The 25,206-nt window shown below is 40.9% G+C and overlaps 1 protein-coding gene across 1 annotated transcript in view; it reads left to right on the top strand.

Annotated features, from left to right (window-relative positions):
* Positions 1 to 748, top strand: part of Aqr (aquarius intron-binding spliceosomal factor) — a 72,680-nt gene extending 71,932 nt beyond the window's left edge. Inside the window, exon 35 of the mRNA XM_034493885.2 lies at positions 177 to 748. Coding sequence (XP_034349776.1) covers positions 177 to 488 — 312 coding nt within the window. The 3' untranslated portion in view covers positions 489 to 748. The remainder of the gene's footprint in view (positions 1 to 176) is intronic.
* The last annotated feature ends 24,458 nt before the right edge of the window (positions 749 to 25,206 follow it).

The raw sequence follows: 25,206 nt of genomic DNA, 5'->3' as shown, positions 1-25,206 counted from the left end.
CAGAACCAAGGTCATTGTTTCAAAGGTGCCAAATTGGTCCTATAAAATGGCTAACACTGTTTGAAAAACCGTAGCACAACAATGTATTAACAGAGTGATGTAATATGAGAGCTTGATCTGGTTCAGACCCCAGTGTTCCTCACACTCTCATATTCATCTGGTATTTTTTTTATTAGACTTTCCTACAACTACCACCTGCCATGGTGGAAGAAGGTGAGGAAGTTCAGAGCCAGGAAACAGAAATGGAAGCAGAAGAAGAAACCGTGTCTGCTCAAGCTAACCTCACACCCGGTCCAACAGATGCCAGCCCGAGTCAAGAGACCCCAGCCTCTCAACCTGACTGTTCCAATCAGACTGAGGCTGCCTCCAGTCAGACAGAAGACACCTCTGCCCTGTGTGACATTGCTACTGCAGCTGAGCCTGTCGCTGCAGCAGCAGAAGCTGCCACCCCGCAAGATGCAGCTTCTGTCCCCGCAGAGACCAAGTAGCCTATCTGCGGCAGAGCCTGGGACATTCCATTTATAAAGTCTAAGTGAGATTTCGTTTTAAATTTCATACTTACTGTATGGCTTTAAGGACACCAGCTAATGTTCAGTCCTGTGCTTATTAGCTGGTTTCCTTATTTTGTATTTTTTTATTTGTAAATATAAAAGCAACTTGTTTCATTGTTCATTCAAAAGAGGAAATAATTTTGATTGCTGAATGTATCTGAGGTAATACCTGCATTAAAATTGGTTTCTGTAGAATATGTAAGGCATACTGCCCTTTCTTCTATCCAGGGTCTCATGTAGCTCAGACTGACCTTGACCTCTCTGTGCAGCTCAGGATGACATCAAACTCCCAACCTCCTGCTCCCACCTCTCTAATGCTGGGATTGCATGCACTCTGCCAAACTTCATCGTAAGCTCTGCTGGGGATCAAACCCAGTGCCTTGTAGATGCTAAGCAAGCACTCGACCAGCTCAGCTCCAGCCAACATGTACTTCACGTTTAGTAAATGTCTCTAGAAAAAGGGCCATGAGACACTAGAACTAACCCTCAGAGTTCCAGGTGGGGAGCACCATCCATTCTCCACCCACAGTGTCTCAAACCTGGTGGCCTTTCTCCTACCTTTCTTTCTTAAGGACATAAACAGCCACAGGGGAAGCCCTTTGCAGTCTATCAAAGAACCTGCACATCTTTTCTTTTCTGGATCTGAAAATGATTTAGTCACCCATGTACATGTGGCTCGTGGGCAGCGTGCAGCCAAGGGCAGGTATTATACAGCCCAATGCAAAACCATAAACTTATTTAAAACTTCCAAATGTTTTGCAATTTTTAAAAAGTATATGCTTTTTAAGAATTACTTAGCTTCATTTTATGTGTGTATATGGGTGTTTTGCTTGCGTGTATGTTTGTGTACCACATGTATAGATGTCAGAAGAGGGTATCAGATTCCCAGTAACTGGACCTAACAGACATTGTTAGGCCCCCATGAGGGTGCTGGGAATTGAACCCTGGTCACCAATACTCTTAACCCCTAAACCACTTTAGCTCATCTGTGCTGTTCTTAAGTAAGACCTTTGTTACAATGTCAAAAAGTTGGACATGTCTTTTTCTCCACTGGAGTCTTGTTTATTGGTAGGGCCCACTTGAGACCTGAGGAACTAGAACCTTAGACACAGGGCAAGTTCTCCACACCGAAGTGTTATCAGATAAGACTATGAAACAGAACCAGGGCTCATCTAGCTGAACAGGAGGACTGTTGCAGGCAGTGATAGTGATTGAACTTAGTTCCCATGTGCAGAGTGGAAGCCTGCTGATGCAGAAGTTCTGAGTTCTGTGCCCTGTTGAACTTTCTTGGTCAAATGGACAGATGTCGTAGGACTTTATTAAAGAAGTGTGGTCAACCAGCCAGCAGCTGTAGTGGTGTACTGAAGTTGGGCAGAGATGTAGAAGTTCAGGCTCTCTGTTCATCTAAATCTGCGCGTCAACTGGGTCCCCTGTTGACTCCATGTACTTTGTGGCTTGAGAGGCTCTCTGCAAAGATTACTGTCTGTTCTTGTGAAAGAGGCTGTGATGCTGGAATTAACAATGAATGGAACTAATGTTTTCTGACAAGTGACCTCTTCTGATGAGGACCCTGAGCATGGTGGCGGGAGTGGAAGCCAGGGCTGCATGTGTGTACATGGGAAGCAGGAATTTCTGCTTTGATTTGCTCCTTCTTGATCTGCTAGAGTTATGTAGTGGGGAACATTTACATAGTGTCTCCCCTCTAGTGCCTCTCCCTATAGACTTGACCTTATTCAAGGAACTTTTAAAGACAGAACCACACTGAGCCCTCTCTAATCCTGAAATGATGGACTCAATCCTGAAATGATGGACTCGTAAACCCAAAAAGTCAAGTCAATTATATGTTGAATAAGTGTTTGTTCAGCTCCCAAGCTAAAGGATCCACACTCTCGGCTCACAGTGTGCACCAGAACACTTGTATAAATGTTGAGTGTGGGGAGGGTGAAGGGATGGAAATACCCAGCATAAAACCCTGACCTATTTTCTTATCAGTGTAAGGATCAAGCCAGATAGTCGGTTACATAATTCCTCTGATACAAGAGTTTGAAAACAGGTGAGGGCATGTGTGTGGGGAACAGCACTCATGGAATTATTTTCATTTTGAATATACAGTAGCAGGCTATGCAAGAAGGAAAGCAGCTTTGCTGTATTATGGTGTTTCCTAGAAAAGATTTTTCCCACCACCTGTTAGTAGATATGAATTAAGATATCAGCAATGAAAACAAGCCCAGGCCTGGACTGTCATTGTCTACCTGGGTGACCATGGCTTGTTTACTTGGGTTTTGTTTGTTTGTTTTGTTTTGTTTTTAGTTTTGGGGGTGTTGTTGTTTTCTGGCTCTTTCTGTCATACTAAAATTCAAATTAAGGTGAACACTGACTAAGTACTTAGTCAAAGGAAATAAAAGATGATGATGAATTGAAACTGGGGTTTCAATTTCTTTTTTGTTGTTGTTGTTGTTGTTGTTGTTTTGTTTTGTTTTTTTGTTTTTTTCGAGACAGGGTTTCTCTGTGTAGTCCTGGCTATCCTGGAACTCACTCTGTAGACCAGGCTGGCCTCGAACTCAGAAATCCGCCTGCCTCTGCCTCCCAAGTGCTGGGATTAAAGGCGTGTGCCACCACCACCTGGCTTGGGGTTTCAATTTCAATCATTCATTCACTGTGAAGGCCAAAGAGATACAGTTGATGGAGAACTGGGGAATTCTAGTAACAATTGAAAGAGATTTGTCCTCTCCCCTCCCCTCTTTTTTTCTCTCTCTAAGAATGACTGAACAGAATAGAGAACCTTGGGAGGCATGAAGAGACTGGGTACTCTTGAGAGTGGGTTGAATCCAACTTCACGATCCTAAAAGTGTGTTTTGTTTATGTTCTAAAATGAGAACGCATGAGCGATTACTGCACACACTCTGGGCCTGTGGTTTGGTTTGGAGTTTCGGCAGACAGGTTCTGAAGACATTGAGATGAGTGTTCGGATTTAAACATATTGTAGCATGGAAATCTATTTTTTAAAAGAGACTTGGAATATGTGTTCTCAGAGAGTGAGTACGAAACTAAGCAGATAATGTAATGTAGTGAGTGATCTGTTGGTTTTTTGGGGTTTTTTTGTTTTTTTTTTTTTGGTTTGGTTTGGTTTGGCTTGGCTTGGCTTGGTTTGGTTTGGTTTGGTTTGGTTTGGTTTAGTTTGGTTTGGTTTTTTTCTCATCAGATGCTGAGTTACATAAGTTCTTTATAAGAGCAGAGAATAAAGACCCCCATTGATTTGGGCAAATGGCTGAAAAGATCTAAATCCTACCAGGACTTTTAAGTTAGTGATGATAAAAGTTAAGATGTTTTACTGGATACCAAAACACTATAAATGGCTCATTTTTTATCTATAAAAAGCAGTTAGTTTATGATTAGAGCACACATAGGTCATGTAAGACATACTGGACTCATTGAGAACAAAGTCAGATATTTCCTAGTTATTAGACATTGGCCTGACCTTAGGCAAATATAATCTCTCTAAGCCCTGATTTTTTTTTTTTAAGTCTACCAAACCACGAAAAATTTTTCAGGAGTTTCTGTTTGGTTTTGTATACTGAATATGAAAATATCTAGTAACCTACATGCTTGGTAAATGCCACTCACTTGGTAAGTGGGCACAAGGTCTCCGAAAGCATTGTGACTTAAGTGCCAGTTAAGCTCTGACTGCTGCAGGTATCTGAATCCCTGTCTATGGAGCACAGCACTGAGGTTGGATGATAGGCAGACACATGGTGACAGTTGACTCATCAGAGATATGTACTGACTAGACACAACTATGTGAGTCCATCACAACATGCAGGATAGACTGTCCTGAGATTAAAATTCTAGTAGCACAGTGTGACCAGAAAGAAGCTAGTAGGTCCCACCATGCTTTTGATATGTGGAGTTTTTGATCTGGGTAATTGCTATACATTCTAAATCTAAGGATTTAGATTGCCCTGCCCTTGGAGTGGATTTATTGTTCATTTGCTTTGATCTGTGACTTTCGTGTGCTATTTTCTTCTTATCTTATAGTCATCCACATAGTATTTTTAGAGATATTTCTTCAATTAAGAGCTTACAAAAGGATTTTAAAAAAATACTAATACTGACCATTTTGCACAAGCCAGAAGAGCACTTAAAGATAACAGTGTCATGCTTCCTGGCAAAGTGCTTGGTGGTTAGCCTTGGTAATTATGAAGTAATCATGTTAATAGATGTTTAAGGATAATGGAACTGGAGCTGTGCTGAGCCGAGGATGGAAATGAAGACATGTGAGACTTTTCTCTTCATCCACTGGTGCTCGTTAGCTTCCCAGAAGGGTTTTAATTAAATGGGATCTGGGAGCTTTGGATGCTCTAGTTTGTTTTTCCTTAGAACAAACCCTAGCTCAGTCCCCCAAAACATGCCTCAGATCATACCATGGTGAAGGCTGGTGGTATGTCAGCTTTCCTCAGTTAGCTCTCTACTGTTTGGCTTATTTCTTTTCATGGCAGATTACACGTTTGCCCATAGGTACATACAGTGATATCTGATCCCACTATTTCCCAACATGTATTACAGAAAGTGCTACCTTTAAAAAATACTATGAACAACATGTTCCATGGTCAAACACACTTAGGCATCGAAATTAATTATTCCCCTTTTACAGAATCACAATGCATTAGTAGCTAATTACAGGTTCAGAAAAGACGTGCTATGAAGAATCATATTTAACTTCTTGTAACCCAGCATTTCTCAAGCTTGAGATTAGAGCGAAGGACTTCCGCTTTTGTTTCTTTAATAAGCTACCTTATATAGTTACTTCCTCAATCTATGGCTTGGGAACTGTTATCTCTACATTAATAAGGACTCGTACTCTCTCCCATTAGATAATAAAGCCCAAGTATATTTTTCAATGAGGAAGCTGGAGGTAAAATGGTTTGTATAAAATGCTATAATCCAATATCATTAAGTGTCATGTGGCATTACCAGCAACATCCTGAATATGCAATGTTAATGAAAATTTAGCCAATGTGTCATGACATTCCTTCACGGGAGTCTTCCAAGAGAAGGTCACTGAGCAGTCTGTTTACATTTTAATCTGGAGCTCCGATTTTTCACAGCATCTCTTTCTTCCTAATTCCTACCATGCAATAATAGCTCGTGTTACCAACTTCATTCCTTTTCCTTAAAAAGTTTAAATTCCAAAAACATAAGAATTAATTATTCGAGTAGTAGGGTTTAGCCCAAAGAAAACTGATGGAGATGAATATAATTTCCTTCCATAAGGATTTTTAATGCATACCATGACATGTTGAAGTCTCCTGATTGATAACTGTTCCCATGATTCTCTTCTCTGACTGACTGAACACCGTACTTTCTTTGTCTTGCCGTCTAAGATGATAGAGGTTTCTCTTTGGAGCTAGCTGCCTGTGTGTGTCAATGGCAGAAGCAACCCCAGTGGTTTGTAAATAAGAACTCCAAGGCTTTGAGTGATTTGTTTAGGACACCATAATTAACTGAACTGAGACCTAGGCAAATAATACCCCGGTATAGATGCACGTGCTTGAGAGAATTCCAAGTTAAAAAAAACAAACAAACAAAAACAGCACTCAAGCTTTGTACCTAAGTAGACAAGCACTAAAGCTTTGTTGTCGTGGTTAGTGTACCAGAAGAGCCTGGGTTACAAAGACCAGAAGGAGATAAGGCATCTGAAGAAATGATGATCTGATAGTAATAGTGTTTATACTAATAGGTGAAAGCCAAATTAGTGTTTGTTTTGGTTTGAAATAGGCATGAAGAGCACACAATGGACAGAAACCCTGCTAAGCCATCCTCTGCTTCCAGCTGATTCATTATGTAAAAGTCGTGTTCTGTTTAAGCAGTGGCAGAGCGGGTACAAAACAAACTGAACGTGAGTTCTAGTAAGGAGACAGCACCCAGCAAGATCTATGGTTTCAACTACCCTTGTACGTGTACTGGTTCAGCTGACAGTCAACGTTCAGTCTCGAACCCAACACCTGTGTGTGCTGACTGAAAAGTATGTCAGTGTGCCTTAAAGCTCCCAAGAGCTTTATAAAACAATTCCCAGCAAGATGATCTTTTCTCAGCTACAAAAATAAGTTCTGAGGCTGCTGCTGTCAATCTGTCTCCCACTCAACTTCTCTCTTTTTAAATCACTCAACTTTGGAGGAGATTGCCTCTTCCTACATAGTTCCTGGAAGGTAACTGTAGAAGACACTAGATAAAGACCTCTATAGCCACAATTTTCTGGACAGTGACTTACACATGTGTACGTTCCATTTAGCTTTCAGCCTCCCTACTGCTTAGAATCAAAGGGTGTGTAGGAGATCTGTCCGGTCCAACCACTGAACAGGGCAGCCCACATTTGCAGCGAGCATGTGTGTTCTGGCTCTTCTGGTATCTGATGCCTTGAGCCTTCTCCTCTTGTGCTCATCTTGTCTCCATGTCTCAGCCCCATTCTGAACTTCTCTTGGTGTTCCTGCTACTCGGTGCTACATTCCAGCGTCCGACAGCTCTTCTTGCTTATTTTGGAGTCTACAGATGTTGGCTCTTTTCTGATGTTGCTGAAAATGGCATGTTTTCATCTTCTAGTTTCTCTGTGGCTTTTTTGGATCATTTCCCAAAGGAAAAGGATCAAATACTGACTTTGAGTGATAAAAATAGATGGCCACAATGAACTTGTTTAAAAAGAATTCAGAGACTGCAGAGATGGCTCAGCAGTTAAGTGTGCCTCCTGCTCTTGCAGATCTCATGGGCGCTCACAACTTCCTAGAACTCCAGCTCCAGGGCATCTGATGCCATCTTCTGGTCTCCAGAGCATGCATATGGTGCTCATGAACTCATACAGTCACACACACACACACACACACACACACACACACACACACACACACACGTATATAAAAATTATATATACACACACATACATATATATTAAAGAATTCTGAAGAAAGTTCTAGACACTGTTCTTTACATTTCAATAAAATGATTTTCATTATGTCACTGTGCATACAAGAAAAATGCAACACATAAAATATCACTCCCAGAAATTGAGGCAAACAGTTTATGAGTAAGCATTTAAAGATATGCACACGTATATATTTGTATTTGCACATGTTCATGGGGGGAGGTTCGTGTTTGTGCCTGTAGAGGTGTGGTGGCTTGAGAACAGCTCTCATAGGCTCATGCATTGAGTGCTTGGCTACACAGTGTGTGGAACAGTTTGGAAAGTCTTGGGGTTATGGCCCTGTTGGAGGAGGTGTGACAGTGGCAGTGAGCTTTGGGGTTTCAAAAGCCCACACCATTCCCAGCAAGCTCTTTCTGAATCACAGTTGATGTCTCAACATGTAAGCTCTTGCCTACTGTCCCAGTGCCATATCTGCCTGCTGCCATGATTCTCCCAGTGATGCTCTTGGACTAACCTTCTAGAACCCTAAGCCCACAATAAACTTTCTTCTAGAAGTTGTGCTTGTCATGGTGTTTCTTCACCAAAGAAGACACATAACTAAGACAAGAGGCCAGAGATTGGTACTCCTTTCTACCTTCATTTTTTTTGAGACATGATATTTTACTGAAAGGGCACCAGTTCAACTAGATAGGCTGACTGGCAGCTCTTAGACTTCCTCCTATTCCCGCCTCCCAGTGCTAAGATTACAGGCACATGCCACCACTCCTGGGTTTTGATGTGAAGGCTGAGCTGTCTCCCCAGCCCCCAATATGTCTTCTTTAACAGTAAACTCCCTTTGGCTCCAAAGTCAGCTGTGCATAAGCCACTCTTATGGTTAGTTTTGTGTTGAGTGGATTTCCCTTCAAAGGTCTTACTTTGTAAGAAGTGTCTTATTCGGTTCATAAGTGTCTCAGCATTTTGTTAGGCATTCCTGCCTCCATTCCTTAAGTGAGGGTGTGTCGTGAACAGTGCTAATCCCTTGAAATGTATAATGAAGTTTATTTTTCCTGTGCATGTGAAGATTGTGTGTTCCATAATATTTTTGTGTGGCCGTGTCCTAACCTCTTATGTCTTTTGGTATCCACTTGTTCCACGTAGTGTGCGCGTGCACTTGTGTGTGCATGTGTGTGTTCAGGTGATTATCAAGTAGCCACAAGTCAACATCCAGGTATCTCTCATGACTCGACCTCATATTATAGGATTTATTTTTATTTATGTGTATGTGTATGTGTGTATGTGTGTCTGGGTGAATGTATGCCACATGTATGCACATGCCCTCAGAGGCTAGAAGAGAGTGTTATATCTCCTAGATTGAGCTGGAATTATAGTCAGTTGTGAACCTCCTGCTGTGGAGAGCTGGGAACTGAACTCAGATCTTCTGGAAAAATAATAAGCACTCTTAACCGCTAAGCCACCTTTTCAGCTCTCTGCCATCTTCATTTTGGGGACAGTGTTTCTTATTGAAGCTAGAGCTCACCAATTAGGTTAAATTGGCTGTGAGCAAGCCACTAGGATCCCCTGTCTCAGTCTCTAATACTAGGATTACAGGGATGTGCTGATAAGCCTAGCTTTTAAAAAAAAATTATAGATTTGGGACCTGAACTCATTCCTCATGCTACAGGACAAGTATATTTCAACTGAGCCATCTCCCTGTCCCCAGAAAGTGTGTACATTTTAAATCCCAGTATGATTATAGACTTGTTCATCAATTATTTTACTCCTACCAGATTTTGTGTTGAGCATTCTGTAGCTATTATTGAAAACATAAAACTATAAAATTACTATATCTTCCTAATAGAAAGATAGGCTTCTTCTGCTTATTTGTATTCTTCCATTAATTTAAATGTTTCTTGTCATATATTAATAAACTACACTATATTTGGATTTTCCCCTGCTGTCTTGATACCCTTGCCATGTCCTTTAATAAATGGTGCATTTCCGGCAGAAGGCAGAAGACTCCCAAGTGACCAGCAAAGTGTGCTGTGTCATTCACAGCAAAGCAGCATGAGCATCAATGTTTGAGTTAGTTCTTCTCACTCCCCAGACCCACAGGAATGAGGATAGTGGATCGTGAGAGGCAAGGGAATCCCTCTGCTCTTACAGCACAGCACCAAGTCTGTCTGCTCTGTGTCCCTGAGGGAGGCATTTCCTCATCCCTCTAGGTTTCCTGCTGTAAATGCAACCCTCTTGAGAAATGCCTGGGTGGAGAGCAGCCTTCTGTTACACACACACACACACACACACACACACACACACACACACACACAGTGGGTAGGTGGAAGCACAAGCAAAGCATGAAAAGGTCCTCTGTGGTCATGCGAGCATCTGTTTCTCTTTGTAATTTTGTCATTTTTTGTTCTCCTTGTTTTAAGGATGTATTATGTATATGTACAGATTTCTAATTACAGTTCCTTTCCAACTAAAGAAGCATTTATAATCAGGAAGTGGACTTTACACTTGTAAAGGTTCTTGCCTCCATGTGCTTTCCTGAATGCCGATTTACGTCTCCCAGTTTCCTTTGCTCATGTGCTCCCTGGCATAGCTTTTCCGAATTCCCTTGGATCATTCTGTGTTCTTATATTGAAGGGGTTTCTTCTGAAAGCAGTCCCTGTAGTCAGACAGTGTTGATATTTCAAATAGATTAGGTCACATAACTGTAAATACTTTACTACATTTAGATGTTTTCAATATTTCAATGTTCCCTGGTTTTCCTCGTTCCTTGTTCCCTTTGCATCTATAAAGTACTTTTTTAATTTCCCCTTTTCCTTGCCTCACTGCCTACATCTTCTTCCGGTTATCCCAAGGACTACTAGAGGCATTCTTGACTTGCCCCGTCCCACTTTCCAGATGATGCTAAGTCCTTGTAACACTCACTGCATTGGCTCGTCTCCCTGACTATTCATATAAATGTTATCTCTATAAAATTTTCCATGTTTTAATTAAAATGTAACTGTTATTATTGCTTTCTGACTTAATTTTCATTTCCCAACCACGCATTCGCCACACTCCTTGTTCTTTTTTTTTTCTTCCTACACACTCTGTGCACCTGACTGAAATTATTTTCTCTATGAGGAATTAAATCCCTTCACTATTTCCTGTGGTGCACATATACTCCTGACACTGTCTGTTTTTGTATTTCTGGATATGTCTTTATTTCACCTTTGATGTTGAAAAGTGTTTTCACTGTGCCTTCAATTCTGGAGGGTTGAGTGTTATCTTTGAGTGCTGAAAAAACATCATTTCAATTTCTTATCCCTTATCCCTGTTTCTCTTCGGAAAAGTTGCCATCAAGTCTTCTATGGCTTCTTATAGACCCGCTCTGTTTTTATTGGCTGTTCAATGCTTCACACACCTGTCTTACACATTGCCCACCTTGAGCTCTGCTCTATGTGATGGTAGAACTCATTCTCCATAATTAACATTCTGGCTTGTTGTTGTTGTATTGCTTTTTAGCAAACACTAATGCTTGGGTGATCTCTTATCTTGTCATCTATTTTCTTCAGATTCTTTGGCATTTCTAGTACCTGGATGGCCTGTCATTATTTTTACTCTGTTCATTCTATTTTTTCACTCTGTAGAAACATAGCTGTCTGGCATTGTATTCAAATGTTGCATGGGATTGACCCTTTTCTCTTGCCACATGGTCCTCAGTCCTTTCTGTGTGGGATGGGATGAGTGATCAATTAACTCTTCGGACCATCTTTGCTCATAAGAGTCAATGATTCCATTGAAGCCACTCCTTTTATACTTTAATTATCATATTCATAAATGAATGTACATCGTTCTTGTTTAAACTTTATTTTAAAGTGCTTATGAATCTAGAATCAGAGAAATCTCTGTTGGCATTTATTCTTAATTTGCACTACATTCTATTTAATTTAGAATACAACAGGCCCTGGGCTCATGCCTGTGGCTGACCATTGTGTGATTTATGACCAGAAGGGCCAGTATCCTTCTAGAACGAGAAACAAACCAAACAGACACTATTTCATCCTAATGGGATGTGTGGTCTCAGCAGTGCCTCTTGTCCACTCTGCTTATATAATTCAGGAGAACACTCAGCACAGTTTAACAGACTTCTTCTCAGAGAGGGCCTGGGCATGTAGCACCCTGCCAACTTCCCCATTAGTTATGGAGAAAAGCCACTTGTATTCTGAAATTGCATATCAGCCAGGCAATCACCACACAGAAATAGCCCCCATGAAAAGAAAGCGGTGCTATATTTGAAGCCTTAATCATGTGTATTTATAGACCTCGGTTTAGCTCTGTTTGAAAATTTTCACATTATACAGTAGCATTGCAATTACTAACAGACCAGAGGGTGAAGGGATGAGACGATTGGTCTACTTAATTTCCTGAGTAAGTTAAACCGAGTCACAAAGAATTTTTCTGGTCACCCCTTCCTTACTGGATGTCCTACAAAAAAAAATTGATTTAGTCATCTCCTAAGTTTATTGCTTATTGGGGGCTGGTGTAGTACAGCAACTTAACAATTTGTAAAAATAATAATAATAATAATAATGTAAAAACACATAACCCCTCGAGAGTCCACCTATGGCATTGTCTTGGTTTGTTTCTCTATTGCTGTGATATAACACTGACCAAAAGCAACTTGGAGAGGAAAGGAAATGGTTGGTATATAGGTCCACCATGAAGGGAAGCCTAGGGCAGGAACTCCAGGCAGGAACCTGGGGGCAGGAACTAAAAGAGGCCACAGAAGAATGCTTCTCACTGGCTTACTTCCAGGCATACATTGAGCTAGCTGTCTTACATAGCTCAGGCCCACCTGCCTGTATGTGGCAATGCTCACTGTGTCTTTAACCCTCCTATATCAGTTAGCGTCCAGAAAATATCCCAACAGATGTGTCCCCAGCTCAGTCTGCCTAGAAGCAATTTCTCAACTGCAATTCCTTCTTCCAAGGTCTATCTAGTTTATGTCAAGTTGACTAGAGCTAACCTGTGCAAGCATGCCCTCAATGCTAGCCTCTAAGATAATCACTCTTCCCCATCTCCTAATCACCTGTGCTGGCAAGGTAAGGCCCCAGAGAGCAAGCAGGTAAAAGGAGGATACTACGAGTGGGCAGCAGTGCAGGTCCTGATTCAAGACCTGGCCCAGGGCATTCAAGGGGATGTAGGAGATAGAAGCTGGAAAGGAGACCTGGACAAATATGTAAACTCAGAGGTATCTTTCTTTTTCCTGGCAGTGTCCCATATTCTAGTTCTCCTCTGAATGTTCTAGTTCTTTATCAAACTTGTGACCTCTTCATCAATCCCCAAAGATCAGCTGACTCAGCATGTTTTTCTCTCCAGTACATTCCTCTACGTTACTACACGAGCCAGCCTTTTAAATCCCATATCTGCCTGTATCTTTCTCCTCTATACATGCTCAGTGACTTCCGTTGTCCAGCACTCGTACTCAGGGAAACCTGGCAAAGATGGAATTCTGTGTATACTGCCTCATGTCCCCACACATGCAACTGAAATTGTGGCTGGTGGGACTGCCAGAGCAAATTTGAATTTAACTATAGATATTTAGACAGCTGTATATAGCTAGTGTTACATGTGCAGTTAGACAACCCATTATTTTTAGTTTTTTAACTTTTCAGGAAAAGTCTAATTTTTTTGTAGACATTCTATCATGAAAGGTTCATTTTATTTTAAATATTCAGCAGTGATATTTCCATGAGAATGCTAAAGTTTGATGGTTCTGTAAAAGCTATCTATGCTTGTTTTCTTAGCCTAGGACCTACAACCTAGAGACAAATGTCCATTTCCATCCTGGAATTGTGTTGCTCAACACATGGACAATGCCCTAGGTCTCAAGCAAGGCTGAATGAGCTGACTGTTCCTAGGTACAGGGACAGACTGCAGGCATCAGTGAGGACCAGGAAAAGCGCCAAGAGTTTGGTCCCAGTAGGCAATGCAAAATGTCAAGTGGCATCATGTCAAAGCAAAACCAGACAGAACATGGTGTCAGGGAGGGGGAGGCAGTGTCCTACACACAAGGTCTGGGAATGAGTTGGTGGTGGCACTAGTGCAGAGACATGTGACATAGGAGTAGAGCAGGATTTTTCAATCTGTGGGTAGTGACCCTTTGAGGGGATCGAATGACCCTTTCATCTCATGGGTCACCACAACATGAGGAACTATATTAAATAGTTGTAGCATTAGAAAGGCTGAGAACCAGTGGATTGGGATTAAGAGGTTTGGCTTTGTTGGAGTAGGTGTGGTCTTTATCCAAAGAAGTGTGTTACTGGAAGTGGGGTTTAAGATTTCAAAAGCCCACACCAACCCCAGCATCTTACTCTCTGTGTATGGATCAGGATGTAGCTCTCAGCTACTACTCCAGTGTCTACCTGCAGCTACTGATCAGCTACTGCTCCAGTGTCTACCTGCAGGCTGCCATGCTCTTTACCATAACTGTTTGCTGCTCTAGTTAGTGGCATAAACCTGGGGAGTGCGGCCTAAAAATGAGACATATTAATGTCTCATGAAATAGCCAACTTTATTCAGGGCATCTGGCAATTTATACCCCAAGGGTTGAGAAGAATCATGAGTAAGAATCACAAGGGCAAACCAAACTTGGCAAAAACATGTTTTTCCATAGAGCCATATAAACAAATAATGACAGCCAGCAGTAATGAATAATCTAACGTGAAATCACTCCTATCCAATACATCTAGAAGGGGCATGAAAGAACATTCCAAGAACAATTCTTTGTTTTTGAAGAAACTGAGATCACAAGACTTTCATCTTGTTTTCTTGTGATTTTCTCATAAGCATTCAGAATTCTTCTCGAAGGACTCCATTCTTGGACTATGGTCTAAAGATGACAATGGACTAAACCTCTGAACTGTAGGAAAGCCCCCAATTAAATGCTTTCTGTTATTAGAGTTGCCTTCATCATGGCATCTCTTCACATCAATAGACACTACTTTTTATTTTCCTCTTCTGTTTAAAATGAATACAATTAATTTTTCTCGAGTGTTGATCTAAAGACAACATATATCCAACTATGAGAATCAATTAGGACAATGCCACGTGCACCCTGGTGCTCACACTTGCCTCTAGAGCACAGAAGCACCACAGGGCTCTGTGGTTAGTTGCTTCTGGATGTTCTTGCCTCCACATTAGATAAGAGGAATGACACACTAGAGTAGCTGTCCTGTTTCATGTTTCAAACAGATTAGAAACCACCGTCTATAAAGAAGAAGTAGTGCTGGCTTGGTTTTCCACTCTGAAAAGTTTTTTTTATGAACCCTTTATTTGTCAAAAACAAACACACAAAATTTAGCATGTCCCTGCCATATCACACCTTGCACTGGGAATAAACAACAGTGAAATAAAATGTACTGTCCTTATACCTTCTCATTGAGTTTTGAAATGTCCTCAAAGCAAAGGACTGATACCACAGTATTCCTTTTTAGTCTGACCATATCCAAATCTGCTTGTGACATGAACATTTTACAGACCAGTACTAGAGAATGATGTCAGGAAGGAGGAAGACACGGAACAGGTATATTTTGAGTGAAGAAAGACCACAGATAATGATGATGATGATGATGATGATGATGGTGGTAGTGGTGGTGATGATAATGATGATGTATGTTAGGATGATGGGAGTGGTGGATGAAGTGATGAGATGATGATGATATAGGCTATGATGATGTTGGTAGCGGATGACACATGATGGCAGTGGTGGTGGTCATGGTGGTGACATGGATGGTATTTCCTAGTCTCTTAGGCAGGATTGCATACTGTGGCCTGTTTCACACAGATGATCACATTCGATTCTCACAGGAGTCTCATGGCCCTGTGATAGCACCTGTTATACAAATGACAACATTTAAGTGTAAAGAAACATGTCATGGTTTGCACAACCAATAAAGAATGGAACCAGCCTTGTAACCAGGATCGCTGAGCACAGAGCCCACTCTGAGACTGAGTCTCACATTGTGATCATTCCTAGAAAGGTGTAGACCCCCAGAAAGGTATAGACTAGACAGGGTGACTGGTGTGTATAATTCTGTACAAGAACCACATGTCAGCTCTATGAGTGTAGAAAGGTGACTACTGTGACAACACATGATATAGAAACCATGTTAAGCTGTCACAGACATGTTTGGTGAGTGAGCTGACTTACTCTGTCCTCATAGATAACTGAAAGTACTCATTTGGCTTCTAGAGATAGATTTTCAGTGGACAGAGGATGCTGACAACGCCTGACACATCACCACCAGGTGAGCCCTAGCTGCCCTATGCCACCACTGGTGACAGCAACACTGATGGGCAGTTGTTATGTAAATTGGCACACAGCCCACAGTACACTGAAGACCTGGCTGCTGTATTAGTAAAACAAATAATGGATTCACCCAACATGAATTCTGAAGGGTAAGAAAACCCAGCTTCTCCTTCTTGATTGTTTGAGAAATGACTAGAGACTTGGCATCAGAAAGGCTGAATGACTGCCCAGTGCTGACTCACCACTCAGCTGTGACTGGCACTAGCCAAAAGGGAGGTAAGGCAGGCATCTGCACTGAGGCTTCCTCCCGGTAAGATGATAGTCGCAGGGTTCTGACTGCTCAAAGGCCTCTCATGCTTCTGGTTTGTGATCCAGACTCTCTCGTGTATTCCATTTTGTTAGCTGTCACCAGTACTCAGTTTACAACTCAAACACATAGGTTTTCAGCTTCTCCCTGCCCACCCCAGAGCCACCTCAAACCCCTCTTTAGCTTCAATGGCCCCTTTCTCTCTCATGAAACTGTTCCTGCATTCCCGACTGGGACAACCTGCTGTTTCTTGTCACTTCCACCTTCAAAATGAGATGTTTTCTTCTTTCATATTGTAAGGGTCCATGATTCACTGAAGAATGATACCCTGGACTCAAACATAGAGTGTTTTATTCTGCAGAAGTGCAGCATGCTGGGGTCTCCCATTACCAAGATAGAGAGACAACCAAGTGAGCTCGAAGGGCCGATTTAAAGCACATTAGGGGATTCTGGGGTAGGTGATCTTTATCTTGCTCCATCTCTGAGGTTATTTCATTACCAGGGCATGGAGGCTGGAAACTATTGCTGGGGAGGTCTGGAAACTGCTGCTGACCCATTTTCCTTGCCTAGGGCCAAGTAGTGGTGCAGCTTCTGAGGCCTGGTCCTACCTGGACTTACCCAGTTCTTGGAAACAGAGATTTAGGCCTCATCTCCTGAACTGCCTATTTGAAGCCTGTCATGGAGTCAGCCTAGTCTTCTCAATATGTATTACAGAAAAGGTTTTTCTATAATGCCCAATGGAATTTTAGAGTAAGAAAGACAGAGTCTAAATCCCAGCAGCCTTGATTTAAACCAGACCTTTTGGGGGTTGTTATTAAGATAAGCTTTCCCTGTGTATCTTAGGCTGTCCTGGAACTTACATAGACCCACTTACCTCTGACAAGTACTGGCTTTAAGGACATGTACTGCTATGACTGGTTCCAGCACAGACCTTTAAGGGCTCTTTCAGTTCTAAGTTGCTATAATTAACTCTTCCTGGAGCCCTTGGAAGCTAACTTATGCAACCAATAATTGACCACTGCAAGAAGAGCATACTGTACCTATATGGAAAAGATACTCAAATGTGGAGGGGACTGATAAAAAGCTCAAAAGCTAAGGCCATTTGCTTGGTGTGGTGGGCACACTTCCCAAGGTATTGTTACCTGCATTTCTTTTTGTCTTGTTTGGTTTGGTTTTCATATTGCTGGTTAGTTAGTTTGTTTGTTTGTTTTTAAATGTTATATATAGTGGTAAAGCTTAGCACATGCCAGCATCAAGACTGGCACAAAGTCAAAGTAGCAGGGACAGCTGGTTAACCCCACAGTGTTTCAGGGTGAAGAGGATGAAAAGGATGGCCATCAAACAGAAGAGCCCATGGCCTCAGACAGGGCAAATTCTAATGAATGGCAGAGAAAATCTACTCCTTGAGAAACCAGTTCCTGGCATAGTTGATCATCAAGCTACCAAACAGTGTTCCAGTGCCAGCCTCTGATTCAGCCACATCAATTGTGGAGGCCCCAGCATCAATAAACTTAGCTGCTGTGTCAACATTCTGGAAGACAATACTACTCTTCTGGAATTCTCATCTGGACACCTGGAAGGGGAGCTGCAGCAGCAAGGCTGTTTAGATGGAGGGAGGCAGACACAGGCTGAATCAGATCCCTGTTACAGCAGCAAATCAAGACTTTCTTGGTGTTCTGCATCTTTTTCATCTCCCAGCTCTAGCCCTTCTCACCCACCTTTCTTGTCTGCACTTCTTAGAAGCTTAACAAGGTCCCAGTTAACACCTCTCCAGGGACAGTTAACCTCTCATATTCAGAGCACCTGCTGGATGTTGTCCTGAAGCTTTACGTGTTACTCAGGGTTGACATCAGTTGGTACCTAGTGTCTTGGTCCACTTTCTGTTGCTGTAACTGAATGACACCACAGAATGCAATTGTCTTGCAATCTGGGGTCTGGGAATTCTGAGGCACCTGGTGAGGGTATTCTTGCTGGTGGGGATTCTGTAGGTTCTGAAGATGGAAAGAGGTGTCATATACAAGAGACAGACACAAACTGGTTTCTACAGTAATCCAAATCTTATAATAACTCATTTACCCTTTAATCAACTAATTCATAATCCACAAACAGATGAACCCATACAAGAAGGGAATACTCATTAATCACGTTGAATAGCCACACTTGAGGCTGGCTGAGAATATAATCCAGAGGCATACCCCTTGCCTGGTAGGTATACTGCCTTGGCTTCAGTCTTCAATACAACAAAAGAAATTACACCTGATCCTTGACTCCTAGTAGAGATGCAAACTCAACATGAGTTTCAGTGGCAACCATAAGACTGTGTCATTTACTGATCCACAAACACTCACACACTTCAAACTCTTAAAGATAGGGACAAGATGCCTGGATACCATAGGTTCTCTCAGGTGGTTTGTTTTTATTTGTTCATTAATTAATTAATTCATTCATTCATTCATTTATACATTCTCATGTCTGGAGAGTAAAAAAAAATAAAGTAAGATTTCTAAAATACAATCACTTTTAAAAGGGGGAAGAGAAAACTACCTTTCATAATATGCCTCTGTTTTCCACTGATTACAATAACTCACACAGCTTTGGAAGTAAATCAATTAAATAGAAGTTGTGTAAGGGAAACAGCAAAGTATCATATAGCTGTTTCTTAAGATGAAGAAACTTTTACAAAGAAAACTTGGTGTTAAAGCCTTTTCATCTCTTTAGAATGGAATGAAGTATATGATATCCTCAGCTTCAAAGAAAGAGTCAGATACAAGAGCCATTGAAGACAAGAAGCTCCTAGCATGTAAAATGTGGTCTTTGAAGATAGCATTTAAATAAATACATACCAAGGGACCAAATCTTTTTAAAATTTTTATTTATTCATATGTTTTAAGTATATTATCTCTCTGTCTTCATGCACATCAAAATGGGGAATCAGATCCCATTACTGACGGGTATGAACCACCACGTGGTTGCTGGGAATAGAACTCAGAACCTATGGAGGAACAGCCAGAGTTCTTAACCACTGAGCCATCTCTCTAGCCCCAAGAGACTAAATCTTGAAAACATGACGCCGGGGGTAAAACAGGCAACAAGACATGGGCAATGATAGTTTATACCATGAAGATGAAGTCAGCATAACTACTATCACTCATCCAACAAGTGTTCGGTTACTGGTAGTTTTGTAGAGAAGCAAAAGGTGAGGCTGGCACCAAATTTTTCTTGATTACCTTCGAAGTTGAAATTTGGGTTCTCATGCTCAGAAAAATTGCTTCACTGCTCTCTTTAAATTTCACCAGTATTAAGAAATGCTTTTTGGCCTAGTTAGAAGTGAATGCAGGACACCCTCCTTTGCTATTCCTTGAATAAATTAGTGGTGTGCCTCCAAAGTTATTATGTTGACACTTAATGGCCAGTGAAGTAGTATAGAGCAGGTTGGGGAAGGTGATGAGATCACGGGGAGTCTACCTTCAGGGTGTGCTTAATGTTCTTTTAGAAGTCTGTTGCGGTGGACTTGGTCTTGTATCTCTCCAGGACTGAAAACTAAGTTTCTATTACTTACAAACTCTCCCATCCATTCTGTTCTATTGCCTAACTATATGTAGGCCATCTCTCTTAGGTTCTGTTGTTGTGGTAAAAATCATGAGTAAAAGCAGCATGAGGAGAAATGGGCTCTTCTGACTTATGGGTTACAGCCCATACTCTGTATCAGAGGAAGCCAAGGCTGGAATGAAAACAAAGATGATAAAGGAACACTGTTTACTGACTTGATCCTCACGGCACCCTCAGTCTGCTTTCCTATACAATCTGCACAGAGTGGCACTGCCACAGAGGGTGAGGCCTTCACGTATCAATAATAATAATAATAATAATAATAATAATAATAATAATAATAATAATAATAACAACAACAACAACAATAAACAAAAAAGAAAAAACCTCACAGGATTGCTTGCATACAGGATGAGACATTTTCTCAATTGATATACCGTCTGTCCCAGTGAACACAGTTTCAACAACAACTACAACAACCAGAACACCATCACTGAAAATTCTGATGTCCACAGAATGTAACTTTTGTGTGTCTGCATTTTTTTAAAAAGTTCATCAAGTTAAACGTGTAAATTCTGTATATATCAGATTGGTTATTCTGAATGAAAACATTTAGGGCATCAAGTCAGTATAAAAGGGAAAAGGGCACTCAGGTGCATAGTTACTGCTATAGGTAACCTTTTCAGGAAGAGCTACTCTGTTGTCCACATTCTGCAGGTTTGTTTACACCCTTTTTCCAGCACCTGTAGATTACTGTCTCTAGAAGAGACTGCCATCAACTGTATTCAAGGATATGCCTTGCTCTGTTTGATGTGGATAGTCTGGGACTTCACTGAAGACAGATTGAAAGTCATCCTATATATTGTCTGCTAGAACTAAGCATCTTCACTTCCTCTAGGGTCTTGGTCTTCAGAAGCGTTTAACTTGCTTCTGAACAGTAAACATTATAAAAGAAAAATATCTGTATTTTTTCATTAAGTGGAGATGCTCATTTTAACACCTGTGTTTTAAAAATTATTGTTCAAAATCTGTAAGTAGATAGGCCAAGCTATATGAAAGAGATGTCTAAAGGTACATAACTATTATCAGTTGATGTCCTAATCCAGTATCTGAGCAATGCTAGCAGAGCAACATGCTGCCCAGTAAGGCATTGAAAAAGAAAGCAAACACTGACATGAAACCAGTGCGTCCTCTGGGAGGCTGACAGATGGCTATGTCATCTTCTAGTCCTGTTTGTCCTTTGTCTTCTGCCTTATATTTTTCTCTTGTGGTTAGCATCATGTTGAATTTTTCTCAAAATGTTATGTTTACCTTGTTTATTGCATTTTCGAATGCTTTGGTCCTGAATAATTAAAATTAGAAGGGCCAACATGAAAAAGATCCAAGTTCATTTGTGAGATGACTTCAATGCGATTGAAGACAAGGGAAATCAGAGTTAGACCCCACCGCTGTTTATATTTAGTGATCTTGTGCACATGTGATGTTTAGAAGCCCTTTATCTACTTTGGGAATTTCCTGACTGTTGTAAATTTAAACCTCCCATGATATCATCACACTAAAACTCTCATTTGCACATACATATTTAAAGAAGGGAAAAATGGCACCCAAACTGTGAAAGTCACATCTTTTATGTGAGAGGTTTGCTTCTGTGGCTGGCATGTGTGAATCGGGAAGTGACACTGCAATATCCTTACTGTAACAGAGGTTTCCCACACAGACGCCGGGGGTGGGGGGGGGGGGTGAGAACATGCTGTATATGTCTGTCTTTGTGATGAAACACCATGACCAAAAGCAACTTGGGGAAGAAAAGGTTTATTTGGCTTATACTTCTACATTGTACTTCATTGAACAAAGCCAGGGCAGGAACTCAAACAGGGGAGGACCTGAAGGCAGAAGCTGTTGCAGAGGCTGTGAAGGGGTGCTCCTTAGGGTTTGAGGCCCTGGCTTGCTCAGCCTGCTTTCTTATGGAACCCAGGACCACCATCCCAGGAGTTACCTCACCCACAATGAGTGAGGGCATCCCTCATGGATCACTTATTTAAAAAAAAATGTTCTGCAGGCTTGCCTACAGCCTAATTTTATGGAGGCATTTCTTTTTGTTTTTAACTTTTTATTGATTTTTTTATGAACTTCATATCATGCACCTCAAGCCCACTCATCCCCTTGTCCCTTTGTCCCACCCTTGCAACTCCCCCACAGAAGAAAAAAAATATATTGTGGAAGCTGCAGTGTGTCAGTGTGGCCCACAGTATATATTTTGTCCACATTTCTTTACTTAAAAATGTTCATCACAGTGAGTCATTGGTCTACTTTGAGCTCTCTGGCCTTTCCTATACACTAAATCCACACAGGGACTTCTCTTGGATAGCCTGTATTTGCCTGTGACCTGGAGACTCTGCAGCTTTGGATCTGTAGGACTGGCCTGTCACATGCTCCAGCAGTTCATCGATGGGGTAGATGTTGGGGTGGGCCAACTCAAAGTCCTGGATCTGAGTCTTGGTGTTATCTGAGCTGGTCCACCCTCCAGTTCTGCACCCATACCACCAGGGTGAGCTCTCCAGGACTATCCCCACCATCAGGGGCAGCTGTATTGTGCTGCCCACGGGAGGTACAGGGATCACTCTCCTGAGTGCTGCAGCAGGTAAGGGGCTGAGCCAGGTTAAAAGCTTAGTCACCTCTTGAGTAGAAGGTTTTGAAGATATAGGTTGGATATAACGGTTTGACTTAGATTACACTGGAGAACACACACTAAGTTCTTCTGTTATGATAAAACACCATGGCCAAGGCAACTTATAAAAGAGTTTACTGGAGCTTACAGTTTCAGAGAGTTAGAGTCCATAGCCACTGTAGCAAGGAGCATGGCAGCAGACAGGCAGACATGGCACTTGAGTAGCAGCTAAGAGCTCACATTTGGAGACACAACCATGAAGCAGAGAGAAACACTGGAAATGGTACACATCTTTTGAGACCTCAAATCACACCCCAGTGATACACCTGTTCCAATAAGACCTTGCGTCCTAATCCTTCCAAATAGTTCCACCAACTGGAGACCAAGAATCAAACATCCGGACCAATGGGAGCCATTCTCACTCAAACCACCACACACACCTTTGTAAACAAGACATGGTGTGAGGATGCACGCAAATTGTTTCTCTTGCTTCTAATAGTCATTTGGCTCTTTGTAGGGAATTTCACAACCCATTTTCTTTTATTTACTATTATGATGAAGCTCTCCCACATTTAGGTATAAAATAGTAAGTTTTGAAGCTAAGTTGTTTCACCATATGATATTATTTCTGGTATGCTAATTTTGGTAGATATTTTGGGTGGTTAGTGCTAAAAACCGAAGTAATAAAAGCCACCACCTACGCTCTACTATGGTTATATTTTTTACTTAATGTTGGTGCTTTAAATCGACTAAACATTATCTTAACAATATTTTATTTTCTCTTGTCCTATTGATTCTTCATTGAATTGATTTCTGAAATTAGTATTAAAAACCAATGCATGGAGATTGAACTCAGCAGCCGAGTAATCAGTCTGTTTTAACTAGAGGGGAGAAATGAATATGGAGAAAGGTCAAATCTCATGTTTTGTAAATAGAACATTCAGAATTCATTCATTTCAGAATTTTCAACTCTGGCTGCCTGTTAGTCTCATGGTCATTGGTGTGAAGCAAAGATTTAAAAAACAAACAAAATCCCTATGTTACTATGCATACTAGTTCATATGCATACTAGGCAAATTTTTAGCCTTGCAGACTGAATTTTTATGCATTGAAATTATCCTCTACTTTTGACAGAGAAATAGAGTTTACTAAAAATTATGACATGGTAGGCTGGAAAGATAGCTCAAAGGTTAAGAGCATGTAATGCTTTTTCAGAGGACATAAGTTCAATTTCAAGTACCCATGATGGGCAATTTATCTCTACCTGTAATTCTAGCTCTGGAGAAATCCAATGCTTCTGACTTCCACAGGCACTTGAACTCACATGAAAATCCTTAGACATAGACACCAACCATACAAATGATTAGAAACAATAAAAATACATTTTTTAAAATTGTAATTATTAAATAAATATTTGGATATCAACTATACTTACAACACTGTGCTTGCTTCCACCAAGCAAGATGAGCAACTTAGGTATGTCATCCTGAGTTTTAAACATGAGTTCTTCATTTCTACTTTTTTATGTTTTATAAGAAAATTCTTTGGTATTTGTAGTTAAGCCCAGGACCTCATATATACTCACAAATACAAGCTCTGTCACTTACTTTATCTTTCAATGATTTTCTGGGGCATTCAGTCTTTATTTTCTAGAATACTAAAAACTGGGAACATTTTTTTGTTCACTTAGCACAACTTCTTTGACCCCTTTGGACAATCTAACACAATTATAAGTAATGTGTTTTAAACATTAAAACAGATATTTCTCAAATTATTTTTTTCTTTTGGGGGGTGGTGGTGTCTTAGGTTGTCCAAAAAGCACTTTTGAAATTAAAAACAAAAAAATAGTTTTTCCACTTTGTGAATAATTTCCATTTCTTTCATGGATGTAATCTATGTCTAAGAAAATGCCCACTGGTGTGCCACTTTCCTCTCAGTCATCCTCCCAATATGTATGAACACGGCACTTCTTGTATCGGGAGGTTTTCAATGAAGAACACACTAATGATACAATAAAAGATATTGGGAGAAGTCACCAATAGAATGTATGTTGTGGGGTTGGAGAGATGGGTCAGTGGTAGAAAGAATGTTCTACTCTTCTAAAGAATCCACATTTGCTTCTTAGAAGTTTCTGGGTATCTGTACCCACACACATGTATTCACATACGATACAAACAAAACTCAAAAAGTGTTGAGAGAAAAGTCTGTAGTTAAGACCACTAGTTCTTGTAAAAGACCCAGATTCAGTTCCCAAAAACCGTATGGCAGCTAACTCCAGCTGTCTGAAACTCCAGTTCCAGAGGATACAATCTTCTGGTCTTTACCAGTACTATATGCATGTGATACCCAGATATACATCCATGAAATACACTCATACACTTTAAATAAATAAATAAATAAATAAATAAATAAATAAATAAATAACAAGCAAACAGACATTTGAAAGTGTATAGTTTGTTTTGTATTAGTGAAATGCTACATCTGAGAATTTAGGAAATACATTTTTTTCTCATAAAATACGAAAACATAGTGCTGGATAGTTTCATGTCATCTTGAAACAAGATACAGTCATCTGAAAAGAGGAAATATCACTTACAAAATGTCTCCAGAGACAACGCCCAGGACAACTCCCAGTTCAGTGACATACTGGCCCAGGCAGGTAGACCATAACCAAGACAAATCCTGCCCTGTGCCACATGGCATGGGTAGGGTATAGCACTTCTGGAACCATTCCTGAGATGACTCTAGACACCCAGAGGCCCTGGGTGCTGCTAAAATGAGAAATCAAATGGCAGAAAGATAGAAGAGAAAGAAAAGCAGGAGACAAGCAGGACTGGAGACTCAAGGGCAGTGAGGACTAGCTTGATGTGAATAGCCAGCGATACCATCTAAAGCCATGGGTCCTGGCCTGTGCTGTCAGTGGATGTCTCTGGTCTG

This window comes from Arvicanthis niloticus, chromosome 2 (genome assembly GCF_011762505.2).
Source record: "Arvicanthis niloticus isolate mArvNil1 chromosome 2, mArvNil1.pat.X, whole genome shotgun sequence".
Taxonomy (NCBI): Eukaryota; Metazoa; Chordata; class Mammalia; order Rodentia; family Muridae; genus Arvicanthis; species Arvicanthis niloticus.
This window is presented reverse-complemented; position numbering and strand designations above follow the sequence as displayed.